The sequence below is a fragment of the Mus musculus genome, chromosome 12 (genome assembly GCF_000001635.26).
Source record: "Mus musculus strain C57BL/6J chromosome 12, GRCm38.p6 C57BL/6J".
In the NCBI taxonomy this organism is placed as follows: Eukaryota; Metazoa; Chordata; class Mammalia; order Rodentia; family Muridae; genus Mus; species Mus musculus.
The window spans coordinates 3,426,833-3,448,561 of record NC_000078.6 but is presented as its reverse complement, the minus strand read 5'-3'; the positions used below and the strand labels follow the sequence as shown (position 1 = coordinate 3,448,561).

The 21,729-nt window shown below is 39.7% G+C and overlaps 1 protein-coding gene and 1 pseudogene across 7 annotated transcripts in view; both read right to left on the bottom strand.

Annotated features, from left to right (window-relative positions):
- Asxl2 (additional sex combs like 2, transcriptional regulator) overlaps window positions 1-21,705 on the bottom strand; it is an 83,955-nt gene extending 62,250 nt beyond the window's left edge. For 2 of the 7 annotated variants that reach the window (NM_001270988.1, NM_172421.5), the window contains exons 1-3: window positions 21,350-21,705; window positions 6,006-6,088; window positions 3,108-3,110 (exon numbers count right to left, since the gene is read on the bottom strand). In NM_001270988.1, coding sequence (NP_001257917.1) covers window positions 3,108-3,110; window positions 6,006-6,088; window positions 21,350-21,406 — 143 coding nt within the window. In that variant the 5' untranslated portion in view covers window positions 21,407-21,705. Of the gene's footprint in view, window positions 1-3,107; window positions 4,207-6,005; window positions 6,089-21,349 lie in introns of those variants that run through there. The other 5 variants (XM_030246968.1, XM_030246967.1, XM_006515239.4 and 2 more) reach the window with 5 other exon arrangements.
- On the bottom strand, window positions 6,159-12,077 carry Gm31332 (annotated as a pseudogene).

The following is a 21,729-nucleotide window of genomic DNA, read 5'->3' as shown; positions in this document are numbered from 1 at the left end:
TTTATTTTATGTGTATTGGTGTTTTGCCTGCACATATGTCTATGAGAAAATGTCAGATTCTGGAGTTATAGACAGTTGAGAGCTGCCATGTGGATGCTGGGAATTAAAACCCAGACCTCAGGAAGAGCAGTCAGTACCCTTAACTGCCGAGCCGTCTCTACAGGCCTAGGAAAAACAACTTAACTGCACATTCTCTCTCCCCCTCCCCCATCTGAGGACCGAACCCAGGGCCTTGCGCTTGCTAGACAAGCACTCTACCACTGAGCTAAATCCTCAACCCTTAACTGTACACTCTCAATTCATCTTCCTTTCAGTTCTCTGCTGGTGACACTCAAAGCAACAGAGATCATAACAACTTGGACAGATCTGAAGAACTGACATTTAAAAAGGTAGGCTATTGATTGGAGCTCACTATTCAACAGTCTAGCCCAACAAAAAAGTTAAAGGGGGAGGGGGTTCCTGGTGGAAGGGGTGGGCAAGAAAACGCTTGATGTCCACCCCTGTCTTACAACCACATAAGCATGGACATATAACATACACAAAGAATAAAATAAAAAACAAAAATACACACACAATAAACAAAGGAGCTTGTCTCTAATGGACATCCGTTCTTTTTCTCAACTATGATAAAGTGGTATATTAACCCAGTGAAGGCCACAAGGGTGCTATGATTAATGGCATGTGCCATGAAGCCCAGCTGAAATTGTTAAAAATAAAACACACACACCCAGGGGCCAAACAACAACAAACCCCACTTCCTTGCCCAAGGTTTGGTAGAGTGCTGCCTGCCATGCCTTGTAAAGGCCATGGGTTCAATCCCCATTCTCAAGGAGGCGAAATAAAATCCTTACCCAATCTACTGCCTCCCTTTTACACACAGACTACAAATGTGAGTTTAAGTTCTATCACTAACTAGCTATACAATGTTTCCTGTTACAACGTCTTTATGAGACAAAATACACATGAAATACCTAACTCCCATTTAAACAAGGTCGTTTCAAATACTGGTTCATTATAACACCTAACTTTTGAATCTTATGGTAAACTGGTAATAAAAAGCAGCTTTGAGCGGGGTGGTGGTGGAGCACACCTTTTAATCAATCCCAGCACTTAGGAGGCAGAGACAGGTGGATTGCTGAGTTTGAGGTCAGCCTGGTCTACAGAGTGAGTTCCAGGACAGCCAGGGCTGGAGAAACTCTGTCTCAAAAAAAAGTAGCTTTGAGAGAAACAGATTGCTTCTCTATTTGTGATAAGAGCACTGCCTAACTATTTATTTATTATCTTATTACAGATAATTAGGATACTTAAAGTTCTTTTTTTTTTGGGGGGGGGGTGTTTCTGTATAGGCCTAGCTGTCCTGGACTCATTCTGTAATCCAAGCTGGCCTTGAACTCTAGCTACTTCTGCCCCCCCCCCCCCAATGAGTACTGGGATTAAAGTCATGTGCCATCACTACTGCCCAAATTATCATGCTCAAAGTTCTTAACAGCTGGACCAAATTCCAATCACAGTTTTTGCCTCTAAAATAAGAAGAACAAAAAGTTACATATAGGATCTTAAGATTCCAGGTAAAAGAAGTGTCAATGTGAATGAACACAGAGATTGAAACACAGAAACTTTTCGGAAAAAAAAAACAAGAACTGAACTGGAAACAATAAAAACACAAAAAATTATCTAAAACTTTATATTGCTGCCCTATTGGGTGGTTATTGTTCATTTAACAATGTAATTTTGTATATTAATAGCTAGTGTTGTTATAACTGCTTTCTGTTTCTTTAAAAAAAAAATACTTTTTGAAAACTGAACTGGGTCCTCTTCAAGAGTAGCAAATGCTCTTAACTGCTGAGTTTTGTCTCCAGCCTAGCTTTGCTTTCTGCTTTTGTCTCAGAGCAATAATGCTAGATGATATGGAAACAGATGTTGAACTTCTGAGTTTTTAAACAGTTGTCTTGAGTTATTTAACCAGTTCCTAATATTTTTATCAGGAATTCTTTCTCAGAGAAGTAACTTAAGAGTTATGGTAAATCTTAGACCATATTAAATGGCTTTGACTTTAAGCCTCAAAAACAAATACTAAAATAGGAGTGAGTTATTAGGTGGTATTGTGCATATGGGGTAAAACCACATAAAACTGGGCATAGTGGCACACATCTCTAAGCCCAGCATTTTGGAGACAGATCTTAGTAAGGCCCTGCTTAAAAACAAAACTATCAAAACCAGACCAGAACAAAAGTAGTCCAGCCTAAGTCACTTTGTCCTCAAAGACCTGAGACCACCACTACCACCTACAAAGTATCCAATAGGCCAAAATCAAAGATCCTGTCATCAGAGCATCACAAAACACAGGCAAGCACACTTACACATACACAGAGAAAAAACAAATATAAAAATTTAAATCTTATTAAGCTTCATTCATGACCTGTTACTTAAATGAACTTAAAGTACTAACTAAAGTTACAAGAGATTAATCTCAATCTATAAGCAAACATGACATATACATGAACATATATATTTCCTGTTCTCAAGCCTCACATAGAAGTCATATAACTGAAATAAAAACAAAAAAAACCTATTCTATAAATAAGGGAATTGCTGCAGACTAAGGTTATCTGAAGTAGCATGCAAACACAGACAAAACTGCCAATTTGGTAAAGGATTCAGACTATGAATTTTAATCTGTTCTGCCTGGTTTCAGGTAAGTATCACTTGATTATAGACAATTGACCATATTTTCTCTATATAAGTCAAGCAAAAATATTTTTAATCTCATAGGCAACAGGCAACATGCACATCTCTATCTTGTAAGTGTTTTCATCAACATGCTAAATTATACTTCAGTGGTATAAGGCAAATTTAAGTTTTGATAAACCTTAATGTCAACAATTTCTAAAATTATGGCCATGTAATGGTTACAAACTATAAAAATAAACAATAAAAAAGAGCACACTTAGTGACTAATATTTATACACTATCACAGTTATTTCATTTCTAAGCTAGTTAGTTTGATAAAGTAAAGATCATGCATACAAAGGCACACTCAATAAAACTTGTAAAAGAGTGCTTTATAATTGCTTAATGCTCCTTTAGAATAAAGTAATACTTCTTACCTTCTGGAGTTGGAATGCACCCCAAGAAAATAAGGAGGGAAAAAAAAAGGTTTTAATTTTTCTTTACAAGTAACAATAAGCTCCCCCAAATAATTTATACCATGATCTTCCAGCAATACTAACAATCCTCAAATTAGTAATCGTCATCACCTTACTACATAAAACATTACATTTTTTAAATGCATAAATTAATCCAAAACATTGTTGTCTAAAATTGCACATTTAAATTCAGCTATATAGCCTAAGCTACTATAGGAAAATAATTCAAATACTTGAATTCTATGAAAAAGTGTAACTATCAGAGCAGCTTAGAGTTAAAGTGAGAATTTTGTAATAGTATTCGTTTTCCCATGCATTTTTATTACAAGGAGTCATAAAGCCATCAACAATGGCCTTGCAGGTTATTTGCTTCTCAGTGATCTACAATGAATCTGATGCAAATTTATTAGATTCTATTGTTGCTGTTGCTGGGTATACAGGCACTTGTTTGTACTCTCAGATTTATGAATTCTAGGCCAACATAGGCTATTTAGTAAATCCTGGCTGAAGAAAACAAAACAAAACAGCAAGCTGGGAAAGGTGGTATATACCTGTAATCTCATTATTTACAAGGTTCAATTTTCAGACCACCCTGAGTTTTTTATAGATCCTGTCTATCCCTCTCCCAAAAAAAGAAAACAAAAGCTTTGTCTATCAATACCTAAGGGTTTGTTTCTGTTTAACTTCTTGACAATCCTACCAACTTTGCAGGCTTGACAACAGACTACAGCCAGTGTATGAAAAGAGATAGGTTTAATACAGGAGCTAATCTTAGAAAATCATGTTATTAACTTAATAAGAAAATGTACATGTGTACTTTTGGGAGTTGTTTCTCCCCTTCCACTCCTTCCACCATGAGATCCAAAGGTCAAACATAGGTGTGTGTAGCAAACAAACACTTTTATCTATTAGTCATCTTCAGACACAAAATATTCTTCATTCTTAAATTAGGCTTTTTCTAATGAAATCACTTTGGGGAAATTTAGCTTGGTAAATAGCCAAAAAAGATCTACTTAATAATGATTTCTGCCAGAGAGGCCCATTGGACTTGCAAACTTTATATGCCCCAGTACAGGGGAACGCCAGGGCCAAAAAGTGGGAGTGGGTGGGTAGGGGAGTGGGGGGGGGTATGGGGGACTTTTGGGATAGCATTGGAAATGTAAATGAGGAAAATACCTAATTAAAAAAAAATTAATGATTTCTGCCATAAAGTAGTGACAATGAACTTTTTATTCTGTTTGTTATAAAAGCACCACAAATGTATTTTTATTTTGATTTGGTGTTCTAAAAGAGTGTGGTAGTTTAAACAAGAATGGTCCCCTTAGGGCTGGTGAGATGGCTCAGTGGGTAAGAGCACTAACTTCCTATGGTCCTGAGTTCAAATTCCAGCAACCACATGGTGGCTCACAACCATCTGTAATGAGATTCAATGCCCTCATCTGGTGCACCTGACAGCTACAGTGTACTTACTTATAATAATAAATAAATCTCAAAAAAAAAAAAAAGAATGGTCCTCAGACAGGTGTTTGGGGCACACGCCTTTAATTCCAGCACTTGGGAGGCAGAAGCAGGCAGATTTCTGAGTTGGAGGCCAGCCTGGCCTACAGAGTGAGTTCCAGGACAGCCAGGGCTACACAGAGAATCTTTTTATAAGATTCCTTGGTCAGCATGTTTTATCCCAGCAACAGAAAAAGTAACTAATATATAGCTCTGCCAGCCTGGTATTCAATATGTAACCAAGGTTAGCCTTGAACTTACAGCACTTGTCTCAGCTTCCAGAACACTGAAATTACAAATGTGCCCGCCACACCTAACTTTTCTTGTTTCTATTTTTTTGTTCAAGTTTCTTTTTTCTTTCTTTTTTTTTTTTTCGAGACAGGGTTTCTCTGTCTTAAAGGCGTGCAATACCACTGCCTGGTTTGGTTCAAGTTTCTTATCTTTTCCAAAGTAACTCCAATGTAAATGGCCAAATTTATCTCAATATACAAAATGAATGACATAATTTTAACATTTCTTGATAACAGAAAGTTTTAATTATGCAATAAATATTATATACTACTATTATAACAAGACACTTAGAAATTGGAGTGTATTATCTTTGACCCTATTAATACATCTACTACATTTGAAAATTAAATATTTGTTTATATATTCATTTTTAAATGTGCATGTGTGTGTATGCACTTGTGTGCACGTGCCACAAAATGCATGTGGAGACCAAAGGACAACCTCCAGAAGTTATCTGTCTCCCTATTCCCACTGTGGAGATTAAACTCAGATCATTAGATTATCATGGGCATGGGCTTTAACTCCTTGAAACACCTTATTTTTTGCTATGTGGCCCAAGTTGGTCTAGAACTCATAGACTCAAGTGATCTTCCAAGACTTAGTCTCTCTAATGCATCTTGAACTATAGACAGTGTCATGATGCCTGACAAAGACTTTCTCTTGACACATATAGTAAAATTTTCCCATTTCATTCTTGTTAGCAAATCTTATTTCTTCTTACACTGCTTACTTCTAGAAGTTGACATTTAGTCATTTTTATCCAATAATTACCAACCTCAATATATCAAAAGTACAAAGTGATAGGTGAAGGCATAAAGATAATTCCAGACCTTCTGAAGAATTAATGTGCATAGGTTTTAAAAGATAAATACTTTACCTTTTCATGAAGAGTTTGCTTTACTTATTTTTGATTTTATATATAATGACTTAAAAACTGCAAAGACTGACAATGAATAAACCTGAAGTTCAGAAAGCATATTATACTAATCAATGTGTAAGACAAAGAATACTAAGTACTATTAAATACTCTAACCATACACAATCATTACTAGTAATAGTTTAATAACTTGCCTGATTTCTTTCAGTCCTTCTCTCTGGATAACCTGAAGAATTTCTTTATGACTCATGGGTGTATTAGGGTATTTTTCTAAGACCTGAAAAACAAGGAAATAATAATGAATCAATTCTTATTTTATTTTACATTCTCATTCTTGTAATTGTATATTATACTATGGCAATAATTAGATCTAAAACATAAATATCTAGAGATTTCTTCCGGACTTTTTCCTCAGCCACAAACAGTAAGTCAAATTCTAAAGCAGAAACAGACCAAAAAGGTTAAAATTAACATTTTAATTACTCAATGAATATGAAATTGCTTAATTTTAGTCTCCACTCCCAAGTCCTATCCCTATCTGTGACTGTGCATAGAAGATTCTCTATTTTAACAAGGTGTGCTGGCCCACCACTTTAATTCTAGCACTCGGGAAACATACATATGAATCCCTGAATTTGAGACCAGCCTGGTCTAGAGTAAGTTCCTGGGCATCCAGGGATACACAGGAAACCCTGTCTTTTTTTTTTTTTAATCATCTGTTTACATTTCTATCAGTAACTACTACTGAATGGGCATACAGTAAATTCTCAATCATATAAATGAACATATTAAAATTGCATCTGTGGAACACTTATCTCCCTGCTTTCTGACTTTGTTTGCAGTCAGTAATATGACCTCACACCCCTGCCATGTGTTCCCCATCATGATGAAATATAGCCTCAAACTGTAGTTAAATTAAATCCATGATTCTTTAAAAAAAAATCAATATCAGTATTTTGGATGCAATAAAGACAGTAAACATAGTTTAAGCATAGTTTGTTCACCATTAAATGGAACTAAAAGTCTGAACAGAATGAATAAAGTAATTATCTGAAGGCTTCAAAAATGGTAGCAGATAAAAGGAAACCACAATTAGAAAAAACAAGGCGCAGTCAGAAGCGGACTTCCTGCTCTGTTTTCTCTAGAACCTCCTGGCTTGGGCTCAACTGCAACCCAAACTCAAGAGCACACTGATACAGACAGAAAGCGTTCCAATACAAATGCCATTCTTATATCAAGCACAGTAAAGAAGACTTGTCTAATGTCACAAAGGAAGGCAATTCTCCCGTTTTTAGACTTTGGAGTATGTCACCATACTGTCCCTCTCTTTCTACACCTGCTCAGGCAACATAGCAATAGCCGTAAACCAATATCACATTTTGAAACTAGCTGACATAAATGCAAAATAGATGCAGATAACTGAATAAGTTCTAAAAATTAAGACATTTTGAATTCTAGTACATAGATTTGGGAACTAAAGCTAATGCCAGGCACAATCCTTTAATGCCTGCACTAGAGGTAATCTTTGTTAGTTCAAGGTTACATAGTAAGACCCTGTTGCCAAAACAAACAAAATTTCTCCATAGGATTTAAATAAGCATTTGATGGGTTCTTTTAGTTTGGTTTGAGGACAGATTCTCCAGCCCAGGCCCGTAGCTCCCTACAGAGCCAAGAATGGCCTTGAACTTCTGACCCTCCTGTTTCCACATCCTCAGTGTAAGGGCTTCAGACAAACTACATCTACCCAGTTTGTGCTGGGGATGGATTCCAGGACTTCTTATATGCAATGAAGCACTCTACCAAATAAGACCTTTCTCTGGACCCTCATGGCTACGTAATCCTAAAAGCAACAATGTCAAATACATAATCTGAAATCACTCTACAGAGTTCACAAAACAGGTCTACAAACAACACACCCAAAATGGCAACTCTCAGGATTATGAAACTTGGATAAGCAGCTATGCTTCAAGAAGCAGAGATGCATGTTTTTATTGTGGTTGTTTTGTTTGTTTATTTGTTCATTCTTTCCTTTCCTTTCCTTTTTCCTTTCCTTTCCCTTTCTTTCTTTCTTTCTTTCTTTCTTTCTTTCTTTCTTTCTTTCTTTCTTTCTTTCTTTCTTTCTTTCTTTCTTTCTTCCTTCCTTCCTTCCTTCCTTCCTTTCTTTCTTTCTTTCTTTCTTTTGTTTTTCAAGACAGGGTTTCTCTGTGTAGCCCTGCCTGTCTTGGAACTCACTCTGTAAACTCCAACTCAGAAATCCACCTGCCTCTGACTCCCAAGTGCTGGGATTTAAGGCTTGTGCCACCACTTCAGGATGCCAAAAACAGGATTGCCCCTGATGACCAAAAATCTGTGTCACATCCTGTTTCTGATGTCAGCTTCATCAAAAATGTTAGTAAATGAAAATGAAGTAAACAAAAGAAAATGAAGTAAACAAAAGACCATGTTTTTCTCAGGCTATTAGCCCTTTGTTCTTTTCTACAATTTTCACAACAAATAACTAATGATATATTAATTTCTCCTAGTAAATAAAAAAGCACACAGAAATAGAAAATTATAAGTACCGAAACATACATACATACACACACACACATAAAATCGGGGCTGGAGAGATGGCTCAGTCGTTAAGAGACTGACTGCTCTTTCAGAGGTCCTGAGTTCAATTCCCAGCAACCACATGGTGGCTCACAACCATCTGTAATGGAGATCGGATGCCCTCTTCTGGTGTGTCTGAAGACAGCTATGGTGTACTCATATACATAGAAAATAAATGAATAATTCTTAAAAAAGAAAAGAAAAAAAATCATTCCTCTGTGAAACTACACTATACTGCAAGAAAAACTAAGAGTAAAATATCAAGCATAAAACATTTGTGTTTTCATGCAACAGTACTTTGATTAAGTTGGACAGAATAGTATATAACTGTAATTCCAGCACTTATAGAGGGTGAGGCAGGAAGACAAAGGGTTATAAACCAGCTTAGACTACACATATAGATTCTGTCTCCCCCTCAAAGTGGCTTGTGCCTATAATTACAGCACTTAAGAGAGACAGGAAGACTGCAACAAATTCTAGGTCAGTCTGGGCTACAGCCTGGGCACAAAACAAAAACAAGACATGGGAAAGCGGGTGGCGATGTAGCCTTTATTTCCAGTACTCTGGGAAGCAGAGGCAGGCAGATCTCAAGTTCAAGGCGAGCCAGGTCTAGAAGGGCTCCAGGACAGTCAGAGTACACAGAGAAATCCAGTTAAACAGAAGTCGACAACTAAGAAGACAGTAATGAAGAAGGAGAAGGAAGGAGGGAGGGAGGGAGGGGGGAAGGAGGAGGGGATGGAGGAAAGGAAAAAGAAAGAGACAATATTAAAATAAAAAGATAACAAAACAAAAACAGGGCCTAGAACTGTGAGATGGATCAGCAGCAAGGCTGCCACCAAGTCTAATAACCTGTTCGATCAAGGAAGAGAAGTACCATTTACAAGATGTTTTTTCAGCTGTGTGCACATGAACTCACAAATAAATAATAACAAAAAAGAACAATTTATCTTTTTTTTCATGCCTCTTTTCAGTTTATTGCATGAAGGAGTTACACTAGTCCAAGTTAAAAGCAGACCCCAAATGATTACATTATACAAGCTGTGAGGTTTTAAAACTTGTGGCAAGGAACAGAAGGGAAATTCTACTCATTGCAAGGAAGCTTCAGAGAGCCACAAGCTCTTAAAACCCATGAACCACCGTGTGTGGTAGTGCACACCTTTAATCCCAACACTCGGGAGGCAGAGGCAGGCGGATTTCTGAGTTCGAGGCCAGCCTGGTCTACAAAGTGAGTTCCAGGACAGCCAGGGCTACACAAAGAAACCCTGTCTCAAAAAAACAAAAACAAAAACAAACAAACAAACAAAAAACCCCATGAGCCTTCAGCTGATCGTCCTTAGCCAGCCCAGTCTCTATCAGGAACTGGCATATGTTCTTGCGCTGGTCACCCTGTAGCTGAATTACTTCTCCATATTCTGGATGCTCAATTACAGTACCATTGCAGGCAAATTTCTTCTTAAACGCCTTCACTAGTTTCTTTTTATCGTACTCATAAGCGATCCCTTGGACAGTTGTAAGGGTCTTTCTGACGTTTCTCTGTTGAATTTTTACATGGATATAATCCTCGGTGCCAGCAGGAAGCAGGTCACCACCCTTACTTGCATCAGCAAAGGGGTCGAAAGAGTGGAGGTTCTGGATAGCGGACATACGATACGATGATTCCTTTTCCTCGGTGGAAACGGCCTGCGGAAGGCGGCAGCTGCAGGAGAAGGTGGGCGAGGGGTGGGGGCCCACGGAGCGTCGGGAAGCGAGGGGGCTCGAGGGGGAGACAGCTGAGTCCTCGGCGGTGGCTCAGTGACTGGGCAATTTATCTTTTTGATAACTTAATTTTTGTTTATATTTAATTGTCCTAATCCCACTAAGAAAATATACAGAAGGATGAGAAAAATATATACATACACTAGAAAAATCTGAGAAGAAAAATATCAAATATTTCTAAGCAAAAATACTATATAAACTATTACATTCATCCCTACTACTACCACTACCACTACTACTACTACTACTACTACTACGATAAAGCAAGTGTAGATTTACTAAAGGAAAGTGAGGAAACCCCTTGAAAGTGGAAAGGATTCCAAAGGAGGGATACCATATTGTTTTACCACAGCTAGGCTAGCAGTTTTCCAAAACAGTTACCTTATTCTAACCACAAGAGGGCAGTGTTTGTCTCACAAAAAAACTCTACTGAAACTGTTTAAACTACAAAACACATTTTTTACAAACTGTTCTTAAAACAATATAACTAAACATGGAAAAAAGTTAAATATCAAAAGTATAAAAAAGTCAAGGATAATGGACAAGGTTCTTAAAGTACTTACTAATACTACTCCTTAGCAGAAGTAGCAGGGCAGGTTTTTATTTCTAGCACCCAAAAGGTAGGGAGGCAGAGGCAGATAATGGATCTCTGTTGAGTTATGGGCCAGCATGGTCTACATAGCAAGTTCCAAGTAGGCCAGGGCTACACAATAAAATGCTGTCACAAACAAAATAAAAAGAATATTTAAGTTATCAGTGACACCTAGGGCATGGAGAGATGGATCAGCAGGCTAGGAGCACTGACTGTTCTTCCAGAGGTCCTGTGGTCAAATCCCAGCAACCACACAGTGGCTCATAACCATCTGTAATGGGATCTGGTGCCTTCATCTGGCTTGCAGGCATACACAAAGGCAGAGCACTGTATACATAATAAGGTGACCAGTACTTCTGTAATCTTTAAGATGACTCACTCATGCAGAGTGAGAAAGGTTAAGAAAAAGAAATCTGTGCTACACAAGATACAGTAACGAAAATCTATGAAGAAAAAATATCAAATTTGAGTCAGGTGTCATGGAACACGCCTTTAATCCCAACACCTGGGAGGCAGAGGCAAGATCAGGTCAACCTGATCTACAAAGAAGAGTTCTAGGATAGCCAGCTCCAAACAGAGGAACCCTATCTTGAACAACAATGGGGCTCGGCTGGAAAGCGAAAACCATGGATGTTGTTCCAGGGGATCTGAGTTCAATTTCCAGTACCCATATGAAGGTTCATTCAGTTCACAACCATCTATAACTCCAGTTCAAAGGAATCCAACACCCTCTTCTGGCCTCCACAGCACCAGGTGTGCAGGCAAATGTCAAAACACATTTATAACATTTTTAAAAAGCCAACTTTATTTTGAAGTTGTAGTGGTCAACAATGTCTGAACTGCAAGATTAATAGAAACATTCTTTTTAAGCAACAAAATTGTTTTAACTCCATTTAATCAAGAGGAAGGGCATCAGATTCAGCAGGTTTAGCAGTGAATTGGAATCCAGGACAACAACTACCATTTAAGTCTTCGTACAGCTTCCGGTTTCTGTCTGTGCCCTGGAGTTGACCTAGTGCCACAGCTCTCCATACCCAAATACTGTTGGGAGAGAGCTGGTCTCCCAGGAGTGCTGACACACCCGAGAGCACAGGTGAGACCACAACTTCTGCTTAAATTCCTGGCCCAAGAGGGACCTGCCCAGAACCATCTGGACACAGGAACTAAGGAACAGCCCGAAACAGGATCTTTCCAGTTTCCATCTGGACCCTGGAGTTGACCCTGTGCCACAGCTCTCCAGACCCAAATCCATCCGGGAGAAAACTAGTTTCCCAAGAATGCTGACACACAGGCTTACAGGAGGGACAAGCCACAGTCAGAGACAGCAAGACCAGCTAACACCACAGATAACCATCTGGTGAGAGGCAAGTGCAAAAACAGAAAGCAAGGCTACTTGGCATCATCAGAACCTAGTTCTCCCACCACAGCAAGCCCTGGATACCCACTAGAAAACACACTAGAAAAGCAAGACTCTGATTTAAAATCATATCTCATAATGATGATAGAGGACTTTAAAGAAGGACATAAATAAATCCCTTAAAGAAATATAGGAGAACACAGGTAAAAAAGTAGAAACCCTTAAAGAGGAAACACAAAAATCCCTTAAAGAATTACAGGAAAACACAACCAAACAGGTGAAGGAATTGAACAAAACCATCCAGGATCTAAAATGGAAATCACAAAGGGAGATAGAAAACCTAGGAAAGATCAGGAGTCATAGACTCAAGCATCACCCACAGAATACAAAAGATAGAAGAGGGGGGCTGGTGAGATGGCTCAGCGGTTAGGAGCGCTGACTGCTCTTCCAAAAGTCCTGAGTTCAAATCCCAGCAACCACATAGTGGCTCACAACCATCTGTAATGAAATCTGATGCCCTCTTCTGGAGTGTCTGAAGACAGCTACAGTGTGTGTGTATGTGTGTGTGTGTATATATAAAAGATAGAAGAGAGAATCTCAAGGGCAGAAGATACCATAGAAAACATTAACACAACAGTCAAAGAAAAAGCAAAATGCAAAAAGCTCCTAACCCAGGAAATCCAGGACACAAACCTAAGGAAAATAGGTATAGAAGAGAGTGAAGATTCCCAACTTAAAGGGCCAGTAAATATCTTCAACAAAATTATAGAAGAAAATCTCCCTAACCTAAAGAAAGAGATGCCCAAGAACATACAAGAAGCCTATAGAACTCCAAATAGATTGGACCAGAAAAGAAATTCCTCCCATTACATAATAGTCAAAACATCAAATGCACAAAACAAAGATCTTGGGCAAATGTCATACAGACCCTAAAAGAACACAAATGTCAGCCCAGGCTACTATTCCCAGCAAAACTCTCAATTACCATAGATGGAGAAACCAAGATATTCCGTGACAAAACCAAATTTACACAATATTTCTCCATAAATCCAGTCCTACAAAGGGTAATAGATGGTAAACACAAGGAGGGAAACTACACCCTAGAAAAAACAAGAAAGTAATCTTCCAAAAAACCCAAAAGAAGATAGCCACACAAACATAACTCCACCTCTAGCAACAAAAATATTAAGAAGCAACAATCAGGGCTGGAAAGATGGCTCAGCTGTTAAGAGCATTGACTGTTCTTCCAAAGGTCCCGAGTTCAAATCCCAGCAACCACATGGTGGCTCACAACCATCCATAATAAGATCTGATGCCCTCTTCTGGGATGTCTGAAGACAGCTACAGTGTATTTACAAATAATAAATAAATAAATCTTTTTTAAAAAAACTCAAGAATTGGGGGCTGGTGAGATGGCTCAGGGGGTAAGAGCACCCGACTGCTCTTCCAAAGGTCCGAAGTTCAAATCCCAGCCACCACATGGTGGCTCACAACCACCTGTAACAGAGATCTGATGCCCTCTTCTGGTGCGTCTGAAGACAGCTACAGTGTATTTACATATAATAAATAAATAAATCTTTAAAAAAAAAAAAACTCAAGAATTATACTTCCTCATGGGCTTTCCAATTTGCAGTGTCATAAGACAATGACAATATATACAAGTGATAGTAAAGGGAGCTACATAGTGGTAAGTAAAATAGTGATTCTAAACATACTCTTGAGAAGAGAAGTAAGTATATACTGTATTCTCTAGAGCAATGGAGGGATGGGGACAACAAACACAGTGAAAGAATTGAAGAAGGTGTCACACACCAATCATCATAGCTGAGGCTAGGTGACTGAGGGAGGAAGATCAACTGAAATTTGAGTTCAGTTTGGACTAGAGTTAGAGGCTCTATCTCAAAGAAACAAGTAAGTGGAAAGTGATTCCTAAGACCCCACCATTCCTAAGAGTCTGGAAGTCAATGGTTGCTAGGAAGTAGTTAAGAGGCATTTTCTTCAGTGGCTACACTGGAAAGGTGACTAACCACAAGCCTGTAAATAACCCCTCATCCATGCACCTGTTATCAACCCAAATGAAAAATCACTGGGCCACCAAACTGTTGACAAGAAAGTAGAAGGGGAACTAGCTACGAAGAGGAAGGTGTCAGCAGAAGATCAACAAGGATAACAGAGTATGAAAATCTCATTACTATGTATACTTAATATACATTAATAGAAAACATTAAAGAAAAAGCCAGGCATGGCGGCTCACAACTATAAGCCCAGCACTCAAGGCCAATCTGAACACTTCACAGGTTCCAGGACGGTAAGGGTTATATTGCAAGACTTGACCCCACCAAACAAACAAAATGACTAATAGCAATAAAGAAATGGTACAATTTAATTGTGTGAAAGAGCTGCATTAAACCCTTTAAGTACTTTAAACATGCTTGACCTACAGAGTGGCATTAATGGGAGGTATGGCCTTGTCAGAGTGGGTGTGGCTTTGTTGGAGGAAGTGTGTCACAGTGAGGATGGGCTTTTAGACCCTTCTAGCCACGTGGGAGCCAGTCTTCTGTTTGCCTCTGGAACAAGATGTACAACTTTAAGATCATTCTCCAGCACCATGCCTGCCTGGATGCTACATGCTTCCCTCCTTGATAATAATGAACTGAACCTCTGGAATCATAATCAGCCTCATTTAAATGTTGTCCTTTATAAGAGTTGCCTTGGTCATGTATCTGTTCACAGCAGTATAACCCAAACTAACACAACACCCCCTTACACTTCAGGAGACCAGCAGAACCTGAGAAAGATACAATCGGAGAACTCAATGTGTAAGACATATGGGTAGAAGGAATATGAAGTGAAAACAAGGTGAAGGTCACAGAAAGAAATAGCCAGTCAGTCACACATAGGTCCCAGACCTCTGAAATAAATCCCACATAACCCAACTGACCTAAAATAGATGTTATCTCCTGCATAAAGATTTACATGTCGGGCGTGGTGGCGCACGCCTTTAATCTCAGCACTCGGGAGGCAGAGGCAGGTGGATTTCTGAGTTCGAGGCCAGCCTGGTCTACGAAGTGAGTTCCAGGATAGCCAGGGCTATACAGAGAAACCTTGTCTCGAAAAACCAAAAAAAAAAAAAAAAAAAGATTTATATAACTCCTAGAATACAAACACATGTCAGATCAAGTTCCTCAACACACCACCTTTTCAGCCTTTCTCTTCAAATATATTTCACAATACTCAAAGGTAAATTAGCAATAAAGTATTTTTAGCCTTTCTTCTCAATTTGTGCCTTGTTTGACAATGACTTTACATATTAACCTGTAAATCTTTTATCCATCATCTTTAAGATTTTTATTTTTGTGTGTAGGTGTGTATACATACACATGAATGCAGGTGTCTTGGAATTGGAACCCCCTGAAGTTTTGGCTAGGAATCTGGGTTCTCCACAAGAGTATTTCATGCCACTAAGTCATCTCTCCAGCCCTTACTCACTGTTTTAAGTACTGAGGTCTACTAAATTTGACTTTGCTTCTTGGAAAACTATCAAATATTATTAATTTACCACTATACAGCTTCAACAATGTATTTATTCTTATTAATGACTATACATTTTATTATCCAATTTAGGTTAAACAGTACACATTTATCTCACAATTTCTGTATGTCTGGATTCCAAGCACATTAATTGGTCCTCCTAAAATCAGACCAAGCTGTGAAAAATCAAAAAGCCACCTAAGAGTATGAACTTATCTGAGCCTTATGGTCCTCATCCCAAAGCCACTTCTAATCTCTGTAGAAACTTAGAAAATATTCAATCCTAAAGGCTGCCTCCCATTCCTTGCCACCTGTCTTCTTTCATACAGTTCACAACATGGACTTTTTGCTTCTTCTGTTCTGTTTGTTTTTTGAGACAAGTTCTCACAATATAACCAAAAACTTACCATGGTGACCGGCTCCAAACTCCTGGCAAATCTGCCTCATCCTCTCTGATGTTAACCCCACACCCACTAGGATAAAAATTATTTCGCTGCTTTATCTTTTTATATAAAGATACAAAATGTATACAAAAGAAAACTTCCATTTGAAATTTTTCTTATAAATTTTTCTAGTTGTTTTTGTGTTTCTAATTTATCAACATTTCTTCCTTTTATTAATTTCCTTCTAAATATTAGTGGTTTGTGTTTTGCTTGGTGGTTCATACTGACTGTTGGGTTGGTAATTAAATATGTAAATTCCAAATGGGTTACAAAGACTTTATCTCAAAACCAAATACAAAAACTAGGAAGGAAGAGAAAGAGGGGAAAGCACCAAACAAAACTGTCCACAGGAACAATTTGAAATTGAGTATCACTGAACCAGCTATTGAATAATTCAAACATCAGTGACTTAGGCTCCAGATGGAGGCTTGGGGATATGGCTCAGCTGGTACTCAGCTTGCCTGGGATGCAAGAAGCCCTGGATTTCATTCCTAGCACTGCATGTATCCCAACACCACGTAAGGCTGTCATGGTGGCACCCACTTGTAATTCCAGCACTCAGGAGAATCAAGAGTTCAAGGTTAAGCCAGGTGCAGTGACGCATGCCTTGCGTGCCTTAAGTCATAGCACTTGGGAGGCAGAGGTAGGTGGATGTCTGAGTTCAAGTGCAGCCTGGTCTACAGAGCTAGTTCCAGGACAGCTAGGACTATACAGAGAAACCCTGTCTCGGAGAGTGTGGGGAGCTGAGGGAGAATTCACTGGTATCCGGTTATCCTCATACAGCAAGTGGGCAGTGCAAGAGGCTAGTGCAGGCTACATGAGTAAATAAAATCACTTAGTCCCTCCTACACATACACTTCCTCCCAGCCCACTCTCTACAGGGTCTCAAGCCCAGACTAGCCTCAAATTCATTATGAAGCAGAGAATGACTCTGAACCCTTTGATTACAAGAGTATGTCAACACACCAGTTTATGCCATGAATGCAGTGCTCAGGACAGAACCAATTCATTTATGTTAGGCAAGCACTCTTCAGGCTGTGCTACATCCCCACCCTACAACTTTTAATCTCTTAATAGAAAAAAATATTTCTTAAGATCCCAAAACCTAAGAATAAAGGTAAAGGCTGATCATCTTGATTACATTAACATTGAATGTACAGGAGGGGATAGAGAGATGGCTCAGCAGTTAAGAGCATTTCCAACTCTTACAGAGGAACCAAGTTCAGTTCCCAACACCCAAGTCAGATAGCTCACAATCACCTGTAACTCTGGTTCCATTGAAGTCAAATGCCCTCTTCTGATCTCTATGGGTACTGCACAGGCATTTATAGACATAGACAGACACACACAAAAGTAAATCTTAAATATATATGTATAGGGAGTGCACACTTGAGCTTCAGAAGTCCTAAATTCAATGCCAGCAACTACATAGTGGCTCACAACCATCTATAATGAGACCTGGAGCTCTCTTCTGGCCTGCAGACATACATGCAGACAGGAAGCTGTATACATAATAAATAAATAAATAAATAAATAAATAAATTTTTTTTAAAAAGGGGAAAAAGCAGTAGTCTGCTCTGCAAATTTGAGATTGCTTTCTCAAGTTTCATAATCTAGGAGCTACTCCTGTATCTCTTTTTGTAGCAAACACTTTTTAAAATTTTTGGAAATAGAATCTACCTACCTAGGCCAAACTGGCCTTGATATGAAGATATTTTTGCCTCTCCCACAAGATGCTAGATTGCAACCCTGTCCCAACATGGCCCTGTAGAAATTTTTAACTTAATATCCAATATAGTTATTCCCCTGAAGACAGGAGACTTTTCAAGTCAGGGTTTCTCTGTGTAGCCCTGGCCATTCTGGAACTGTCTCTGTAGACCTTGAACTCAAGAACTCTGCCAGACTCTGCCTCCCAAGTGCTGGAACTAAAGATGTGTTGCCATTACTGCCTGACTCCAAAATAAGTTATTTTCTGTTTTGCCTTCCACAAGGTAGGAGGTGTGTAGACTTTCAGGACAAACATATAAAAACAGGGGGGAGGAGTGGGAAATTGGCTCAATGGATAAAGCACTTAGAGAACAAACATAAGGCCTAGAGTGCAGATGGCAAAAGACACAGAAAAGTCACCGTGTGGGGGCTCCAAAGATAGCTCAGTGGACAAAGGCACGCTTCCAGAAGGTCAAGGTTCAGCTCACAACCATCTGTAACTGTAGTTCTAAGGGGCCAGAAACACTCTTCTGACCCCAGGTATACATATGGTGCAAAGACACATGCAAACAAAATACCCATACACATAATACAATTTTTAAAAACATTTTAAGTACAGGTGTTCATAGTGGCACCATCTTATAATACCAGTACTTGGAAAGTTGAGATGGGGGCAAGCTGGCCAGCTACTCATGCAAAGCAACTGGCAAGTTTCCATTTTAGTGACAGATCTTGCCTCAGTAAATAAAGAGCAACTGAGAAAAGCACCTAATGTCATCCTCTGACTCCCACACACAGATGTAGACACACATAGACATCCCTACTCACAAAAAGAGGCATAAAAGTAAAACAAATGAGTTTTTATAAATGGGGAAGTGGGGCCCTTGGTGAGATAAAGTATCTTTCTGTACAAGTGCTCTTAACCACTAAGCCAGCTCCCCAGCCTACTTTCTGTCTTTTAAACACTATTTTTCACAAAGGTAGCTGGGGCACAAAATAAGCAAATATTATCATTGTAAGAACTCTAACTGGTGCAAAATTATTCTTCCTATTTGTCACAATTTCCTAACCATTAAACTATTTAATCCAAAAAGAATAATTCACAAGGTACTGTAGAGATTGTAGTACATACTTATAATCCAGTTTAAGGCCAGTCTGGTCTACATAAAGGGTTCTTAACTAGTAAGGGTTACAGAAGGAGTCCATCTTACAAAGACAGAGACTGCTGAGATGCCTGTAATCTTAATACTTTGAATGCTAAGGCCTGCCTAGGCTGCAAAGTGAAACCTGGTCTCAAAAATTAAAGCCTAATAAATAAATAATGACATCATGGACACTTAAAATTAATTCACATAATTAGTTTGGGGTTTTGCATATTTTAACTAAAATCAAATCTCTTTCTTTTATTAACAGTAAGCAATCATGAGATGTCCCTAATGTAGAAAGTAAACTTCTGTAGAAGAGAAACTCCTCACCAGCAAAAAAATTTATAGAGTTGTCCCTTAGAGGAAACTACCAGTACAGTCACAAAGACATATTCTAAGTGGGCTGGGGGTGTAGTTCAAGTGGTAGAGTATTTTGCCTAGAGTGCATAATGCTCTAGGCTCTATCCTCAGAATCCCATAAAACTGGGCATGGTGGTACATGTCTACAATCCCAGCACCCAAGGGGGCAAAGGCAGGAAGATTGCTGCAAACTTTAGGCCATCATTTATTATGTGAGATGCTATCCTCAAACAAACAAACAAATGTATATAGGGAAAACATTCAACAAAAAAAGTACGTGGCTTATAAAAACAAAATACAGGTTGAATAAACAATATAATTCAAATTTGGGGAAACAAGACTAGGCGATAAAAGAATGAACGGACTGAGTTATTTTCTTCATACTTTTCTAAATTTCTCCATGATGAACATTACTTTTGAATTCTGTAAGTCTCATTTAAAAAATAAACAAGGAGTCAGTCAGTGGTGGTTCATACTTTTAATCCCAGGACTTGGGAGGCAGAGGCAGGGGGATCTCTGAGGTCAAGCCCAGCCTGGTCTATAGCGTTTCAAGGCAGAGAAACCCTTTTTCAAAAAATAAATTAATAAACAAACAATCCAGGATTTTCGAGATTACTCAGTGGGTAACTGCGCTGGCCAGCAAGCCTGATAACCTGAGTTCGATCCTAAGAACCTACATCAACTCCTACAAGTTGTCCTATCACCTCTACATGCGTGCTCCATAGCCACGTACACACTCCATACATACATACACATACACATACACACCTTTTTAAAATTAATTAATTTAATGTATGCAAATACACTGTTGCTATCTTCAGACACACCAGAAGAGGGCATCCGATCCCATTACAGATGGTTGTGAGCCACCATGTGGTTGCTGGGAATTGAACTCAAGACCTCTGGAAGAGCAGTCAATGCTCTTAACCACTGAGCCATCTCTCCAGCCCCCACACACATCTTTTTAAAGAGAAAATAAAACGTATAATTCATAAAGGTTCAGTTATTAGAACCCACTATGTTGTCCACTATTAAAGAGGTTGAAATGCTACTAATGCTTGATGAAACTTCAATTTCTCCTTAAGGTTTCTTTTCTTCGTAAATACACGTTTTAAATTTTTCAAAACAATGTTTCTCACAAATACTCATTGCTAAATGACTTTTAAATTCCATATAACAAAATTGGAGTGAGGGGCACTAATCACAACTTCATTGGTCCGGTCCACTTTCACTTTAACTTAAAAAAGAAGAAAAGAAATGAAAAGAAAAGAAAAGAAAAGAAAAGAAAAGAAAAGAAAAGAAAAGAAAAGAAAAGAAAAGAAAAGAGGAGGGGAGGGGAGGAGAGAAAAGGAAAGGAAAGGAAAGGAAAGGAAAAAGGAAAGGAGAAAAAGAAAGCCAATAAACTACACGTCCCACCATGCATTGCAGCCTTACTCAGAGTAGGTCTCTACGGAAACAGAAAAAAAAATTCTGAGTCCCACCTGTTACTTCGTTTCTAAACACCTCCTGCACTTTCAGCTCTCACAGCAAACACAAAAGCCTCGTGACCTCACATTGGCTCCCGGAGCAAGATAAGCGGGGGCCCCGGTCTGGCAGCACCTCTGCCTCGACAGGAGAACGCCACCGAGCTCAAGCGCTCCCCTCTCCTTTCCGGGGCTGGAAGCACGCACAAACCGCCTCCTGTCTGCATCCAATCGGGGCTCTCCGAGGCGCACAAGGGAGAAGAACCGGTTACTGGGCAAGCACAACACACAGGGCCGAGACAAGGGGTAACAGTGTAGGGGCGACAGCGACATGACCCCGAAAGGCAACCTCACAACACCGAGGAGGTCCAGTCGTAGCCACCGCGAGAAGTCGCAGTCGCGCGACGGATTCCTCGCGCCGACGCCTCGGTCTCCTCACGGCTCTCCAACGCGCCCGTAACTGCCGCTCTCTGCGCGCGCTTTCCTGATCCTCAACCCGGTCGCGGGGCCAAGTGACCTCCCTTGCCTTGCGACGGGTGGCCGGCGAGAAAACGAACTCCTGCCAGCCTTTCTCTCTGCTCCCTCCTCCTTACCGTCTTGGCGGCCTCCGCCCAGGTCCTGCCCTTCTTCCTACGGCCCTTTTCCCTCATGTCGGTTCTGACTGACTGGGAGGCTTCCGTGCCCCGGCTCCGGCTGCGTTCCCTCGCCTGCTGCGCCCTGCACTGCTTTTCCCGCGGTGCCAGGAAAGGTGGGAGAAAGGGGAAGTCGGACCCGAGAAGCAACTCAGCGAGCAAGCGGCCGCGGAGGCGCGCAGTGGCGGGGGTAGGGGGCTCTACGGGGTGGCCGGTCCTGCTGCCGCTGCCACTGCTACCGCCGCTGCCATATTGGGTTCTTACTGTACAAGCAGCTTCTGTGGTCACGTGACCCCTGCCGCGCGGCCGTCACTACTGTACGCTGCAGGCCGCGCGAACGA